Source organism: Centroberyx affinis, unplaced genomic scaffold, assembly GCF_046629955.1.
Source record: "Centroberyx affinis isolate AG114_WGS23_722 - 3 ecotype Tasmania unplaced genomic scaffold, CSIRO-AGI_Caff_v1 ptg000120l_1, whole genome shotgun sequence".
In the NCBI taxonomy this organism is placed as follows: domain Eukaryota; kingdom Metazoa; phylum Chordata; class Actinopteri; order Beryciformes; family Berycidae; genus Centroberyx; species Centroberyx affinis.
This window is the reverse complement of record NW_027278821.1, coordinates 200,131-216,104: the sequence shown is the minus strand read 5'-3', so window position 1 is coordinate 216,104 and position 15,974 is coordinate 200,131. Positions and strand designations below refer to the sequence as shown.

General features: G+C 39.6%; 1 protein-coding gene across 2 annotated transcripts; it reads left to right on the top strand.

Moving 5' to 3' along the window:
• The first annotated feature begins 14,020 nt into the window (after positions 1–14,020).
• On the top strand, positions 14,021–14,866 carry tnnt2c (troponin T2c, cardiac). Of its 2 annotated transcripts, XM_071528137.1 has the most exons (2): positions 14,021–14,080; positions 14,114–14,866. In XM_071528137.1, exons 1-2 carry the CDS (start codon positions 14,021–14,023, stop codon positions 14,864–14,866), a joined length of 813 nt encoding a protein of 270 aa, XP_071384238.1. The 2 variants fall into 2 exon arrangements, with proteins under 2 accessions (XP_071384238.1, XP_071384230.1); XM_071528129.1 differs by having other exon boundaries at positions 14,021–14,866.
• The last annotated feature ends 1,108 nt before the right edge of the window (positions 14,867–15,974 follow it).

Here is a 15,974-nt window from a genome sequence, read left to right as displayed (position 1 = left end):
CACTGCTTTCATAACATGAGTGGAGCCGCTCTTCACATGGGCTTCGGGCTGGGCGGAGTCAGATATGCTACCTTCAGGTACTGTCGGACATGCCATGATCACGAGAAAAAATGCACAAAGTGAGAAATAAATACGACTGGGAAACTGCAGGGATTTTCTGTGATGCTGTATTCACCTTATACAGTATTTCATGATAACTAATTTATGGATGTTTTCAGCATTTATAAATGTTGCAATTAATAAATAAAACGAGTTTCTATGAAGTAAACGTGTATGGTCTTTCATTACACGGAATGTACGTGCCCTTTTCTGATATGATAAAATAGTTCCGATCTGAAATCTAACACAAACACTCGTCCTCACTTTTCCACAACTTTTTTTTTTATTTACGACGTGCCACATGTTGACAGCTGACAGCTATGGGGGTTTCATGTTAACCAGAGCCATAGCTACAGTAAGAAATGGCAGCTATAGCTATACCAATGAATTGGTTCTTGTAAATGGTGAGAAATTACCTGATCCCTACCGTCCCAGACCGTTGATGAGTCCAAGGTGAAGAGGTGTAGAGCTGTCAGGGCGCAGACGCAACGTCCGGCACCCTGCACACCAAATGTGTGGAAGGACAAGAAAAAAAATAGAACCAAGAAAATTGAGGAATGTATACTGCCGCACAGCTCGGGGCTCTTCCTGGTCTTCCATGACAGCTGCCAACACCTTCAAGCATTCAAGTCATTTTTGCTAATGACTTTTATTTAGTATTTTATTTTTGCACGATATTGTGTTGTCTTTGTGTAATGATATTTATTTAAATTCTGTTTGTTTTGTTAATACAAATAAAGTATATTTGTAGTAGTAGTAGTAGTAGTAATACTAGTAGTAGTAATAGTACTAGTAGGCTAGTATTAAATTAGGCCCTACTCAGCGTGCGCGCTCCCGTGAGGTGCATGCCGCTCCCGGCAGACCAACGGCTGTTCAGTTTAACACATCCATGTTCAGAACCAACCGCAACGGACAGTATGGCGTCTGGCTTAAACAAGCTTTGTGAGTCCCAGCTTTTTACAAGTACATGAATTAACCAGCAGAGGACTGTGTGTATGGATACCTCTATCTGAATGGCTTTTTGCATTTTTCCTCACAGTTTTACCTCAGATTCATCTCCCTTACGTTAGCAAAGCTAGCTAGCTGGTAGGCCCTTTTCATGTTGTCATGGTAACAGCTTTTGCATTGAGAAACAAATTTTAATTTTAACAAAATTCCATATCCACAAATGTAAATTTACCAACAGAAAGCCTGAATTTTATGTGTTCTTGAAGGAAATGAGTCTTTATGTTGTTGTATGTTGTTGTATGTTGTTTTCTGTATTACTCTGCTGTATTTTATGAAAATGTTTTCAATAAAAAGAGAAGCAGGTGCATTACAACTTCCTGTTGCCAGCTCTGGCCTTCACTAACGTTAAATCGCCCCATAACCTGCCCAAAATTAACATTAGTGAAGTACAAAGACTAAACTAGTGAAAAGCTACAAGTTCTTCGCCTCAAGTTACCTCTTAGAAAAAATAAAATTGCCACTTATTATTGTGTAATAATAAGTAATAATAATAATGATATAACTGACAAAGGGAATTGCACTTCTATGTTTCAGTGGCTAACGACACAGATCAGTTCCTGTCACTGTGTGAAAATGTCTAAAATACAAAACCTGAGAGTGTTGGTGAAGCAGCGAACAACTGCGGCTGTTGAAGAGATACTTGGACTGTTGGAAAGCAGGATAGCAGAGTGCGAGGAGGAAGCTTCTCGTTTAAAAGAGGAGAACGGCCGACAACGAAAGCTGCTGGACGCTGTTTTAAATCCTGAAGTGTGCTTACACAGAGCAGGTTTGTGGAATTGAAATGTTATTTTCACATTACTCATACGCATTGTATGATATTTCAGTTGTGAGCAACTGCAAAGTAATGGTAACAAGCTTAGGTTAAAATACAATCACGGGTTTAATAATAATAACAATAATAATGATAATAACACATTTTATTTATATAGCACTTTCTCAATAACTCAAAGCACTGTACAGCATACAAACAGCATTAATAAACAGCATTAAAATAGAAAAAAGTATACTTAAAACTAACAATACCACCATAAACGAAATGCTTCTCTAAAAAGGTGAGTCTTGAGAAGTGATTTAAAGAATCAACACTGTCCGATGCTCTGACTGAGGGAGGGAGCTTGTTCCAGATGCGAGGGACAGCAGAAGAAAAGGCTCTGTCTCCCAGGGAGCCGAGCCTTGTGCAGGGGAGAGCTAGAGGATATATGGTCAGGTATGGGCGGATCTGGTTACATTTTGGGGTTGAAAAAAGGCCAGCTGTCTGGTTTTTATGTGGGGTTCAAATGAAAGTGCAGAATCCAGGATGACTCTGAGGTTCTCTAATTGCAGGAAAGGTGTGACTGTCATATTATCATCAATAGAGAGGCAGAGGTTGCGGAATGTATGTGTGTGTCTGTATGTGGACTTGTAGCCGATGAGGATTATTTCGGTGTTGGAGTTTAGTTTCAAAATGTCAGGTGTGGTATGGATGTATATTTGAGTATTGTCAGCATACATGTGGTAGTTTAGGCCGTGATTGTGCATAATTTGTTTTCCTTAATGTGTGTATGTCTGTATTTCAGTCTTACATCCAGACGTCCAGCAGCTGTTGGTCAGTAAAGAAGAGGTTCCCCCTGAGCAGCGGGAGTGGAGCCCCGGTCTGGACCAGTGGGACCCAGAGCCCCCACACATTAAAGATGAACAGGAGGAACTGTGGACCAGTCAGGAGGGAGAGCAGCTTCAAGGACTGGAGAAGGCTGATATCACCAAGTTCCCATTCCCTCCTGTCCCTGTGAAGAGTGTAGATGATGAAGAGAAACCTCAGTCCTCACAGATTCATCAAAGCCAACCTGATGATGATTGGGAACCTCACTCAGGTTTAGGCTCACTGAAAAACAATGAAGTCCTTGTAAGTCATAAGAGATCTCATACTGGGGACTGTGCTAAAAGATCTGACTGCAAGGGACGTCTGCAGAGACCCATGAGAGTCCACACTGGGGGGAAACCATTTAGTTGTACAGTTTGTGGTAAAACATCTAGGAAGAAGAGTCATATGCCTATCCACATGAGAGTCCACACAGGGGAGAAACCATTTATTTGTACAGTTTGTGGTAAAACATTTAGGCAGAAGAGTCATATGCATATCCACATGAAAGTCCACACAGGGGAGAAACCATTTAGTTGCTCAGACTGTACTAAAAGTTTTGGTTCTAAAGAAAACTTGAAGACACACACGAGAATCCACACAGGGGAGAAACCATTTAGTTGTACAGTTTGTGGTAAAACATTTAGGCAGAAGATTCATATGCATGAACACATGAGAGTCCACACAGAGGAGAAACCATTTAGTTGTTCAGTTTGTAAAAAACAATTCACCCACAGAGGAGACATGATTTTGCATAGGAGAGGCCATACTGAGGAGAAACCCTACAGTTGCAGTGTTTGTGGGAGAAGTTTTCACCAGCATTCACATGTCAAAATGCATGAGTGTCCTGGTGAGAGCAGCAGCAGGTGAAGCTGCAGAGCTGCTGGTTGGGCTGAATTGTTTAGTAGTAACAGTATAATAAACTGGCATCCCATGTTAGTTTCATTTCACTCAGTTTCAGGTCACTTAATACCAGGCTTGGCAATAATTCAATGTCATCATTTATTGTCTTTCAGTAGAATCATATTGTGATATGATTGTGCGAGTTATTGTGATACACAATTCCATTCTAAATTAATGACAAAATGCAAATAAAGTTATTCAGTTTATTCAGTTGTTCAGTTGGTAGTGATATACATGGAGACACACACACGCATGCATGCAGCCAGTTTCATTCACCGGTTTCCGTAGTGTAGTGGTTATCAGGTTCACCTCGCACGCAAATGTCCCGGTTCTATCCTTATTTCATCCAGTTTTGAATGATTCAGACAGAAGATGAAGACAAGAAAGATGAAGAAATCCTGTCTCAAAACACATTTTTATTCCTTGGCTTTTAACTCAGTATGAGAGTTGCCTTTCTTTTTCTTATGGTCTTACTGCTTTTATTATTTTATTGTCCTTTTGTCTTTAAAACTGGTCTTTGTTTTTATTGTGTTGTTTTATGGTTTTTGCTATTTTGATTGTACAGCAGTGTACAGCACAAAAACCAAGCAGTTAAAACCTGCTGTGGCTCCGAGTGAAGCCTCCATTCCAGCTGTGTTACTATCTCATGTTGTTCATCATTTGCACTTCTTGTATGAAGCTGAAAGGCGCAGCTCAATGCTCAAGACAGATCCATCAGTAGAAATATATTGAGAGTCAAATATGGAACAAAATAGTGCAAAGTACATTAATATTAATATTGTTTCATATAATGCCGCTCAAGTTACAGCTGCTAGGGCAGAGTAGCAGTAGTAATCATGATGATAATTGTCAGAATAATCATACTGTATGTAGAAATTTAAAACAGCACAAACTAAATTGACATAATTAATAGTTCATTAACACACTTACACCAGACCAAGCGATGTAGACGAGCTAAATCATGCATGTCTTTGAAAGTAATCAATAACATTGATTTGACTGAAAATCAATTCTAGTGGAAGCAAAGGGCGCCACGTTGTGGCTAAAAATAAATCATATCGGCAGTATTTTACACTCGAAAAGATTTTGTCCTCGCGCACTGTATCACTCCTCATTAGTAGAGGGGTGAGTATCCCCATTTTCAGTATATTCTGTGTAACAGTGACTGACTCATTTGAACACTGCAATAAAAGCAGACAACAGGATACAACAGATTATGTTTTTTTATGGATTTTCTTCTGGTTGAAGATGAATTTTAATATTTCAAACATACATAGCTTACCCCTAAACTATTGTCTTTAAAGTAAAGTAGAATCTATTGGTAAACATACATTGCCAAAAAAGACAACAAATACCAAATAACATAATAATGATATAAAATTACAGAAATAGATGTGACAAATTAGTGATTACACACAGTCTGGGTTTCCCCTTGCCATGTTGAAAAAGCTCTGACATGACTAAGGTAGAACTTTTGCCTTGTTGCTACACAACCTCACAGCCCAGACTTGTAAAGAAGTAAACTGCATGATTTTTTTTACAAGGTTTCCTAAAGGCTGGGATATGGGGGGAGATCTACTGACACCAGGGGTTGTGTCTTCTGATACGATCCCCTTGCCTTCAATCAGAGGAGAGAGAGAAAAAAAAATCAAGAGTAATGTTTAAACAACCATATGGGTCAATATGTGACTATATTGACGGAGGTGAAGTGAGTTTCTAACACTGCCATTTTCAGGGAGGCGACTTATGTATAAACAGCCTCTCTTCATGCACACTCCCACTTGCTAGTGGTTGTAGCTTTGGTTTATTGGGAACAATGTCTTTGGCTGCAATGGTGCCCTGAATAGCAGTCTTTGCTTTGCGTTGCCTTCTCACAGTGACAATAGAGCTAGCCATGTTTTACTGCCAATCTTACCTTTTATGTGGCTACTGTTTTGCACTGGATGTCTTTGAACCGACAATGGCTTGTTGACTTCTTCACATCATTTTGGACTATGTTGACTGGCTTTATTTCAGGATACCGGAGCTCAAAAAGTTCTTGATCAGCTTAACGTTATCCAGATCACAAATCCATGCATACATGAATTATAAACTATTCCAAATGTTACCATGGAAACTGAACATTCACAGGCCATAAAAACAGGAAAAGGTGTAAAGTATCCCGGCTACTATCCTCATTATCATTTTGAGTTTCTTATAATCAGGATATGAGCTTATCAGCGAAATGTGTTACATGTGCTCAACTCAACTTAAAAAAAATACTTCAGTATTGCAGTTAATATCAGACTTTTAATTAATACAGTCTTGTGACACGTATTGATGGGGTCATACAATACCATCTGGTCAGCAGTACAGTGTAGCCGCTGCCTCAATGACCTCTACACCACTGGATGAGGACAATATGGCTTGTCGACTACAGGAGCATGTGAGTGATAAATAGAACCCAACTAGTCCAGCTGACAAATTTACACTCAAAGTCAGGTGGTTTAGAAACAGAGATGAGACTCAATCAGATTCAGATTTACAATCAGAAGTGTGCTCTTTTCACACATGCAATCACACAATCTCTCTCTCTCTCACTCACACACACACACACACAAAACGATCTAACTCAATAGACATGTTTCCCTGAAAACTGTCATTAAAGAAATGAAAACAATTCAGTGCTGGCTCTGCTTCTTCTAGGACTGCTTGAAAGATTGTCATTAGGCCATAGGAAATGTGTTATTGGGCACTCCGAAGAAACTTGACATTTTGACTTGCCATGCCACAAAGTGCCACAAACCCATGCTACAAAAGTCAGTCTCTCTGCCTTAGTGTGGGTTGAGGCTTCACTCACAGCACAGGCTACAATCTAGCAAAGACATCCAGCTGTTTTCCTACATTTTACTTAAGGGAATGATAGGCTAATGTTTGATTTCTCTTGTAAATTGAAATTCTTAAAGGGAGAGATAGACTTTGCATTTGTGTGCATGTTACGCACGGGTGTGTGTGTATGTGTGTGTGTGTGTGTGCCCGCGCAGGACAGATTAATGATGGCTAATAAGAACTTTATAAGCAATTGTCGATCTATTAACACATATTCAATCATAATTAATAGGATTTTAGACACATTTACCCTCTATTGACATGTAGTCACATTTTCTTCTGTGCGTCCCTCTCACACAGCCTGTCTGCTTCTTCGACTCATACTAGGTGTTATCTTGCTCCAGCTCCAAACTATGGCTAAGCAGCTTTAACCTATTCAGCCAAGGCCGCTGTCTGCTCACCAGGTGGAAACAAGCTGCAAGACCGACTGTCATTACCGGAGGACATTAGCAGGACAAATTAGGCTAAATTCCAATTTTCAGTGCAGTTTACATTTCAGTCTGGTAAGAATATAATTTTATCAAAACTCGTCCAATTGACTGTGATAACAGCTGATGACAAATAAAAAGATGTGTAAAATATAACCTCCAGTCTGTGATCTTCAAACATTAATTTGTGTTTTATCCCTTAAAGGACCTTATCCTCATAATTTGCATCAGTTTGATTCTTCTTACTATTCATAGGCGAAGTTTGGGGAGCCAGAGCTGAAATTGAAGAGCTGAAGTTTTGCGTTATTATTTAAAAAAAAAACAAAAAACAAAAAAAAAAACAGAATAAATGATGTTATGTAACGCATTGTCCTATTATAGCAAGTAAGATGGGGAACTTAATATGCCGTGATTCTTTTCCTGAAACACTGATTGGGTTGTGTGTTTTTGCCTTTGTTAGGGCAATTCCCCTCTGCTGTGTTCTTCCAAACACAAAACTGCCTTCACATCTGAAAGAGCACATTCTGCTGGAAAAGTGACAATCATAAGAATTTTGATGATGATGATTGTATCTGAATAACATGAACTGGTTGTGGTCTTGAGTCATCTACACCACACTTTTACACAAGTCACTATTGCCATCTACAGGACTGAAAGGGGGATACCACTGAATTTCAACACTTCCATAACAATATAACATATTATGGTTTTTGTTATTTGTCCAAGGCACAAATCATCAGTCCTGCCACCAAATGAGTGATGTCACACTGATATACAGCTCCATTGAGAAAGAACTGGAAAAACTGATGAGACTGGGGCTAGATAGATTTTCTGGTTCAGATTAGTTAAAAGTCACTGCTATAAAATGAAGCTCATTTGGGTGTTAAGGCTCAAGCATCTTATCAAGTCACAATGTCAGGCTCCCATTCATTGTCAGTGGTGTGGCTTTAGATTGTAAATATTAATGGCATCACAGATTAGATTATGAATTTGTTAATGGTATTTCCCTGGCAGTGACAATAGGGCCCAAGGTAATATAGTACAAAGTATGTCTAGAATAGCTGGCCAGTGAATCTCTGAATGTACTGCAATCAGATCTTCTAGTTTTCTGATAATATTTCATATTATCAATATATTTTTCTTTATCAACAATTGTACTATTAATTTACATTAATTTCAGTCTATTTTGTGCAGATTGCTCTGAGCCAGACACAAGATCACACCAGAGGCGTCAAATCAATAAAACCTCAGAAACAGCAAAGTTCCTGCATCTAATATCATTTGATGCAAAAATTTACAAACCTGCTTATATCAAATACATTTCTGGGGACAAAGTAGAAAAATGGCTGATGACTGAAAAAATATTATTTTGTCAGTGTGTTAGAAAGGGGTGTTCAGGAGACTATCACCACCATGGTACAACGGTCAGGTTGTAAGAAAGACGTCACACAGTCCCGTCCAGATAGATGCATCAAAGTTTATTTATGGTTTATGTAGTATACATGTCTGTGTGTGTATGTGGTTCTGCAATACAAATAAAGAGAAAGGAATACAATAATCAATAAACAGAATAATCACCTCAATCAAGTTCATTTCAGATATTCACATGTGCACATTACTATAGGTACCTGAAGAATCATTGAATTAAGTTAAACTGTAACTTACCTACAAATATACTGCTGAGACTATAAACAATCTAGAACAACAGCTACAAATACTACATGTAACACTACAGATAACTGGCAACGACTACAGCAGACATATCCAAACACCAGTTCAATGCATCAGGCATATATTAACAACTGTACATTTACTCGACATATCTTTACCATTAACAACATAATTCAAAAGGTAAATCATCACTTGTCATTTGTCATTTACGCACAATCTTAAGGGCAGCGGGAACGCTGGTAATTCGGAAGTTGTGGGAACACAATTCTCAGACAAAGGAAACAAACTGAGTAGATCAGACCTAATCATCCTCAGCTTGGTAATGAGGTGAAGTGGCAGGTGAAAGTTCAAGTGGGAGGGTGTACAGGATCATGGGAAACTGAGTTCTATAGGGGAAGTAACTCTTTTCTACACAGTGTGAAAAGTGATTTGACATTTCTCACCAATTGCACAAAGCTTAGAAGGACCAGTGGTCCTGAATGCTCCCCTGGTGTGATTCTTTTTAGAATGTCAAGATTTTTTTTAGAATGCCGTTACATTTCAAATAGGCCACGCCCACAAAGTCAGTAAGTTCACTGCTTCAGGTGCAGTGTCACCACGCGAGGTTGGGGTAGGGTTCTGTGGGAGACAGTGACACACAAACATAGAAAAATGTAAAGCAAAACAACTGCAGTTTTTACCACATAATAGTCAACAAAACCACAATTATACAAGATATAGATGTCTAAATGTTGTTAGCATTTCAATTATCCAATATCCTTGTATGTTCAGTGTCAGACAAGTAACCCATTATATAAATATTAAAACCCACTGGATTGATGTCATCCAGTCACCCCGACAACACATCATAAAGCCATATTCAGAAAAACTCCAGTCATACCTCTCCTCGGGGGATCTGTGTCCTGGTGAGTCCTGCTATTGGAGGTGGCAGTACTTTGGCTAAGACACCAAGCCTTCTTGGGTCATCAGGCCTAAGGGTTCTCCTTCTGGGGAGTCCCTTTCCGGACCTCAACCTCTTCCCTAGGATGGAGGTCAGGGATGTAACTGTGGTCCTTTGGGGCCTTCATGGTGTAGACACTCCACCTCTTGGACTTCTTGTTGAAATGCGTTTTGTTTCTAAGCCATAGCAGTAACAAATTTGAATTAAAGTTTCACTGACAACATAGGAATGTCAATAAGAGTAAATTACAATGAAGGTATAACATTGCAACCCAGACATAATACCTCCTATGTAATATTTTTGAAGTATGCGATTGATTCGAAAAGATGAAGGTTTTAAATCATTTAGCCAGTTTATTGGATAAGTACATGGTTATACAATACCACATCAGGTTTATATAATCCACTGCAAAAAGCTCAGCAATGCACTACAATTGAGTGAAAGCATTCAAGCTATTACTCACATCTTGCTGCTGTCAACAGTGAGTGCTGCTGGTAGGTGGTTGTGGTGGTTGTAGTCCAGAGCAGCAAGAGGGGTCCGTGCTTCATACACTGGTGGACTGTATGCAAAGCACTTTCCGGAGTGGAGTTCCACTTCCACAGACTGTGACCAAAGGGGCAGAAAAAAAGGGAAGAAATAAACAATAAATAATCCATTCCAATTTATCAAATTGTATGGTTGTTTGTAGTACTTTAGATTCCCCCTTCTTTGTATATTTGTACATGTTTGTTATTACCTTATTGCTTACTATTATATTTGTTTTGCTGTGCTCTTTGATGTAGCCCCACACCCTTCTTGTATCCTGCTAAATGTGTATCTGAGTTTTTGAATGTGTATATTTGCACTACAGGATGGTTATCTAAAATGACTACAAATTGAACTACACTTCCCTCTGTGACATGTTGGGTGCCACAAGACTGGTGCGGCACAGGTGGTCTGCATACTACTGATTACACTGCTGGGACTCTTGTCCCTTGCCCAGTTCATTGTGTGTATTGTTTGCCCTGAAGAAGGTCTGCTTGACCGAAAGCTTGGTTCAATAAAGAAACTTGCATGGATCTAAGTGTGCAGAAGTTTTGCTCTTCCACTTTATTATTGTTTTTTTTTACCTCTAGCACCTTAGCATAATATAGTAGTCGAGTGTGCGGTGACATTTATTCTTGAGTCGCAAAAATTTGAAGGAGCAAGAAACAACAACAAAAGGATGCCAAAGCATCTCTGTGCTTGGCCCCCTAATAAAAGTAATAAAAGTCAAAGAACAACAAAGGCATGCATGGTAATAGCTGAAAAATGTGGCTGAGGCTCATTAGTGCTTTAGAGTTGTTGGTATACGCAATCTGAATCAGCTGAAATGCTGGACACAGGTGGCGGTGGACATAGTTTGCCCTTTTTCATAGCTGTAAAATAGTTTCAAAGTGAGTAACAAATACCATATTATAATCCTATGTGCATTTCACCATACAATAAGATACTACAACTAAATCACATGTGGACAAACTGAATACTTAATTTAGATAAGTTGTGCAGTGTTGCAGACAACTGGATTATGCATTAGTGTTTATATAATTTCTAATAACAGCATTGTACTATAAAGTCTTTCTTTGTGGTGAAAAGTAGGATTAACATGTTTGGTGGTTGTGAACATAGCCTATCCAACATTTTACCATTCAGATAGTAGTAACTGCAGCTAATGGAAAATATTACTGCAAACACCATCGAAGTAGACTGAACACAAATCTAGTAACACTGAATACATACTTTCTTCATGTAAAACATGTGTTACAGTTGCAATGATGAACCAGAATCCTTAACACATTTATTTTACCATTGTATACATTCAATTACTTTTTGGACTCGAATAGAAGATTATAATATTGTGTAAAACGAATCATAATATTAAAATTGAGTGTAAAAATGTCATTACACATTTTGAACAGGATATATATAACGTTGAATTCATTGTAAACTTATTGATTGATTTCTATATGGTAAATTTCACATCCATAAATGCAAAATGACAAAAGATACCCCCAATTTCACAAGATTTTTATGTGAATTTAATGAATATTTTAAGACTCTCAAACTTCTAAACACTAAAAAAAAGTAATAAAACTGTCAAACTGTACGGTGAACTCTTTAAAGAAGAATAACATGTTTGTTTTTTTTGTTTTTTTTATCATAATTTTATATTAATGAAGTTTATTTATCCCAACACTGTTTTGTTTTTTTGTTTTTTTGGGGGGGTAAATAATTATTAGGCTATTATTACTTTTATTTGTTTATTTAGATTCATATTCTTGTTTTTTTGTACTATGCTGAGCATATATTTGAATGTTTTTTCAATAAAGATTGAAAAAAAAAAAGTGTTACAGTTACAGTGAGTCTCTCAGTTACTGCAGTTTTCAGCTCAAGTAATTTGGCTGACGGTGGTGTTAGCGAGCCAACACTCCCAACAGTTTACTATTCAGATTGTACTAGCTGCAGCTAAAGGAAAATGTGATTGCTAACGCCAACAAACTACACAAGACACATATGGGGTAACACCGTATAGAACTATGTTTATGTAAAATATGTGATTTAGTTACAGGTGTCTCCTGGATATTGTAATTTTCAAGTCAAGTAACTTTTTGTTGGCGTCTGTCCAAAGCAAATGCGACTGTAGCCCCATTCCCAGCTACCGACAAGTGAAGCTAATCTGCTAGGTTAGGCTATAGTTCGGACGATTCTGCTTCGGTTAGTTACATAGTCACATTTTCGAACTGCAACCTCCACCCCCCTTCATTTTGAATTCTGTGGGACAACAGAGGGTGTGGCTATTTATAGGCCTGGTTATTTGCTGCCGTTCTTTGTTGATAGACACAGTTGTCCCTTGACACCAGCAACCAATGAGTGGCTTGATTAAACTGGAGCCACCTGCTGTCCTCATGTTATGCACAGGCAGGGTTGAAGTTCAGTAGAGTTCAGTCCACTGAGGGATGAGATGGGTGTGGGACTTTTCAGACTTGTTTTGTGTTCTTCCAAGGCCGGAGTGAAATATACCCCCAACTCAAAGAAGTCCATCCACTACAAGCTCATATTTTGATATTGATCTGTTCTAATCAGCCTATCTTCACCCAATTAAAGCTCCAGAAGATTTCAAGCAGTGAGTTTAAAACTTAATCCCTTAGAAACACTATATGTTGTCAACTGCCACATATATAATGTAGAATGACGTCAGATGCTTTATCCTGAGGAGGAGCATGTCCCAGAGCTAAAAGTTTAATTGGAATTCTCTGAGTTGGCGGGGGAGACGCCACAGAGCACCTGTCTTTCCCTGTCAGTTATCCCATCCTCTAAAACTGCGTTTGTCCTTTTGCACTCCTATAACTCAAGACTTGGGTACATGAGTGCTTCACATTAGTATTTTAATGTTGCCATCATTGCTGAGGAGTAAACCGTATAGAAGCAATTACTGTTTAATCCACTCAGTGCTGAAAGCCGCAGTCTCCAATAGCAAGAATGTTTTAATTACATTCCAAAGTAGAGACAAGGCAAGAGCAGTGCTTGGGGAAGCTCATCTTGCACGTCATTGTTCTTATTGGAGTCTGGGGCCCGTCTTTGGTTGAGCATTGCTTTCTTTACAGAAATAGCTATTCAAATACTAATGCAAATTTAAAATGTATTGTCTGCCTACCTCCAATTATTATATTATTTGTACACACTTTTGTTTACAGTGTTGTTAGATTTTCTAACTCAAACATAATTTCAGGTATAATTATATTGGATTTATTTGTTGATGCTACAGTGCACAAGGTTTCAAGGTAAAAGCTCAATTTGGAAAATGTGACAGCTGAACTCATCATTAGCTGTACCCATTGGCTGTGACATTCCTCTAGGGTATTTTAGAGATTGCAATTTGCTTTGTTAATGGAAGTTCTTAAGCACCGTAGATTGCTATGGCACTTTTAAGCTGTTATGCAAGTTTCCCAAGTTGTGTACAATATGGATTCATTATTTGCTCTTTCTCTCTTGTCAAATGTAGCGACTCAGTACAAAAGTATGTATGTTATTTGTTCTGGATAACAACCTATGTTATGATGAACGCTTCTTGCTTTGTGGCCCTGGAAAGCACAAGTGTGTGTGCATCTGTTGTGTATCTGAAATAGTCACTCATCCTGTCCTTACAAAGGAATGAGCAGGGAGTGTGCTCTAGGGTCAGAGTAGAGAGCAGGGGTCTAGGGGATAAGTGGGGGTGTGGGTGGCTGACAAGACTTGGTGAAGGAGAAAATAGACTCCATTCCATCTGTCTGAAAATCCCCCCTGCTGCTGACCCATAGACTGGGGACTTTGGTCTGGCAGCAGTCACATGGTAAAGGCAAACCCTTAAAAACCCCAAGCTGCACGTCTGAGACCTCACTCTTCTCTTGTGTGCAAGGCACCAGCCGGTCTGGGTGTGTCTCTCTTGGTCGCTCTTCCTTGGACTGCCTCCTAGACAGGGTGAACATCATGTCAGACACCGAGGAAATTGTGGAGGAATACGAACAGGAGGAGGAAGAGGAGGAGGAGGTGAATGAGGATGAAGAAGCCGAAGAGGAACAGGAGGATGTAGTCGATGAGGCAGAGAAGAAAGAAGAGCCTGCAGAGGAGGGTGAACATGGCGAGGAAGAGTCCAAACGACGGCCTAAGACGACATATGTGCCAAATATTGCTCCTCCCAAGCTCCCGGATGGTGAGAAGGTGGACTTTGATGACCTCCACCGCAAGAGAGTGGAGAAAGACTTCAACGACCTCCAAACCCTGATCGAGCTGCATTTCTCCACCCGTCAGAAAGAGGAGGAAGAGCTGGTGGCCCTGCGTAACCGCATTGAGCGCCGCCGCTCCGACCGGGCCGAACAGCAACGGGTCCGCGCCGAGGGGGAGCGCGAGCGCCAGGCGCAGGTGGCCGAGGAGCGGGCCAGGCGGGAGGAGGAGGCGGCCAAGCTCCGTGCTGAGGAGGAAGCCAAGAAGAAGAAGATCTTCACCAACAAGTCCTTCGGCGGCTACCTGCAGAAGGTGGACCAGAAGAAGGGCAAGAAGCTGACGGCGCGTGAAGAGAAAAAGAAGGCGCTCATGGACCGCCGTAAGCCCCTCAACATCGACCATCTCAACCAGGAGAAGCTGGCAGCGAAGGCACATGACCTCTGGCAGTGGCTCCACCAGCTGCACGCCGAGAAGTTCGAGCTGGCCGAGAAGCTCAAGAGGCAGAAGTACGACATCTATGTGCTCCGGAACCGAGTCAGTGACCACCAGAGAGGCTCCAAAGCGTCTAAGACCTCCCGCGGGGCCAAGGGCAAGTCCGGCTCCTGGAAGTGAGGGCTAAAAGTTTGCCATGACAACTGTCCCATAAAGTGGACGGCCTTTGTTTCTGGACTGTTTGGCTACCACTTCCCACTTGTATCATATTTCCCATGGATTGTGTTTGTTATTTTTTGGGAGAGGACTCTAAAAATGAAGTAAATTAGGCCATAACATCTTCAGCAATCTTATTATCTCTGCTTCTTTACTTTTTTTTTTTAGTTTTGATTGAGATTAACTGTAACTAATTAGCCTTATGCTGGTATTCACCAATTAGGTGCCCGTTCACAAGGTGTGGATTGAAGATTTTATTAAATTTGATTAAATGTTTGTTTTGTTTACTATGCCACTTGAGTTTGCTTTGTGGTTATTTTATCCTTGACTACTAACACAGTGATGTCACCTGTGATGATGTTTGTGGACAAACATCATCATTATTTATCACGGAGTATGCTGCAAAATATCCATCTGATCTGAAGTGATTTTGAGTCCCAGAATCTTATTTTTCTGAAAACAAGTTGAAAAATGTACCTTGTTTCCAATGCAGTTAGACTTATTTAAAAAAAATAAAAAATAAAAATACAATCAAGTGATCCGCCTTATTTCAAGACACTGTCATTTCATTCTAAAAACTTCTCTTGAATAAGTCACATCACTCCACTAGTATCAAGATAATGTATCTTGATCCAAGAAACCTCTTGAAACAATTTGCTTTGAGAAAAAGTGAAAAAGATCTCACTACTTTGGCATAATTGTTTGCTTGTTTTGAGAAAGATAATATTTTAAGACTCAGTATTTGATTGAATAACTTGATATTTTTGTAGTGTTGGTGGGGTTGTGTTAAATGGCTGAAAAGCTGAGGCCTAACAGGTGTGGTACAGCTGACTTTTTAAGGAGCTAATTTAGTCTCAAGCTCAGGACTAGGAATGTTACAATGTTTGGACAAGAAAGACTTAACTGTAGACTGAAAGATTGAGTCCACCACCATGAGAGTTCCCAAGGTGACAGAGGTTTTATAGATGTGTGTTTGTCTGATGTCTGGTATTTGAAAGGTATCAAGTTCCAATCCCAGTTTTTCAAAATGTCCAATCAGGATCAGAGTTATACAGATTTTCGAATCCCCTTT

Excerpts from the sequence above, each read along its gene's own strand:
- tnnt2c (XM_071528129.1), top strand. The coding sequence starts at position 14,021 with ATGTCAGACACCGAGGAAATTGTGGAGGAATACGAACAGGAGGAGGAA.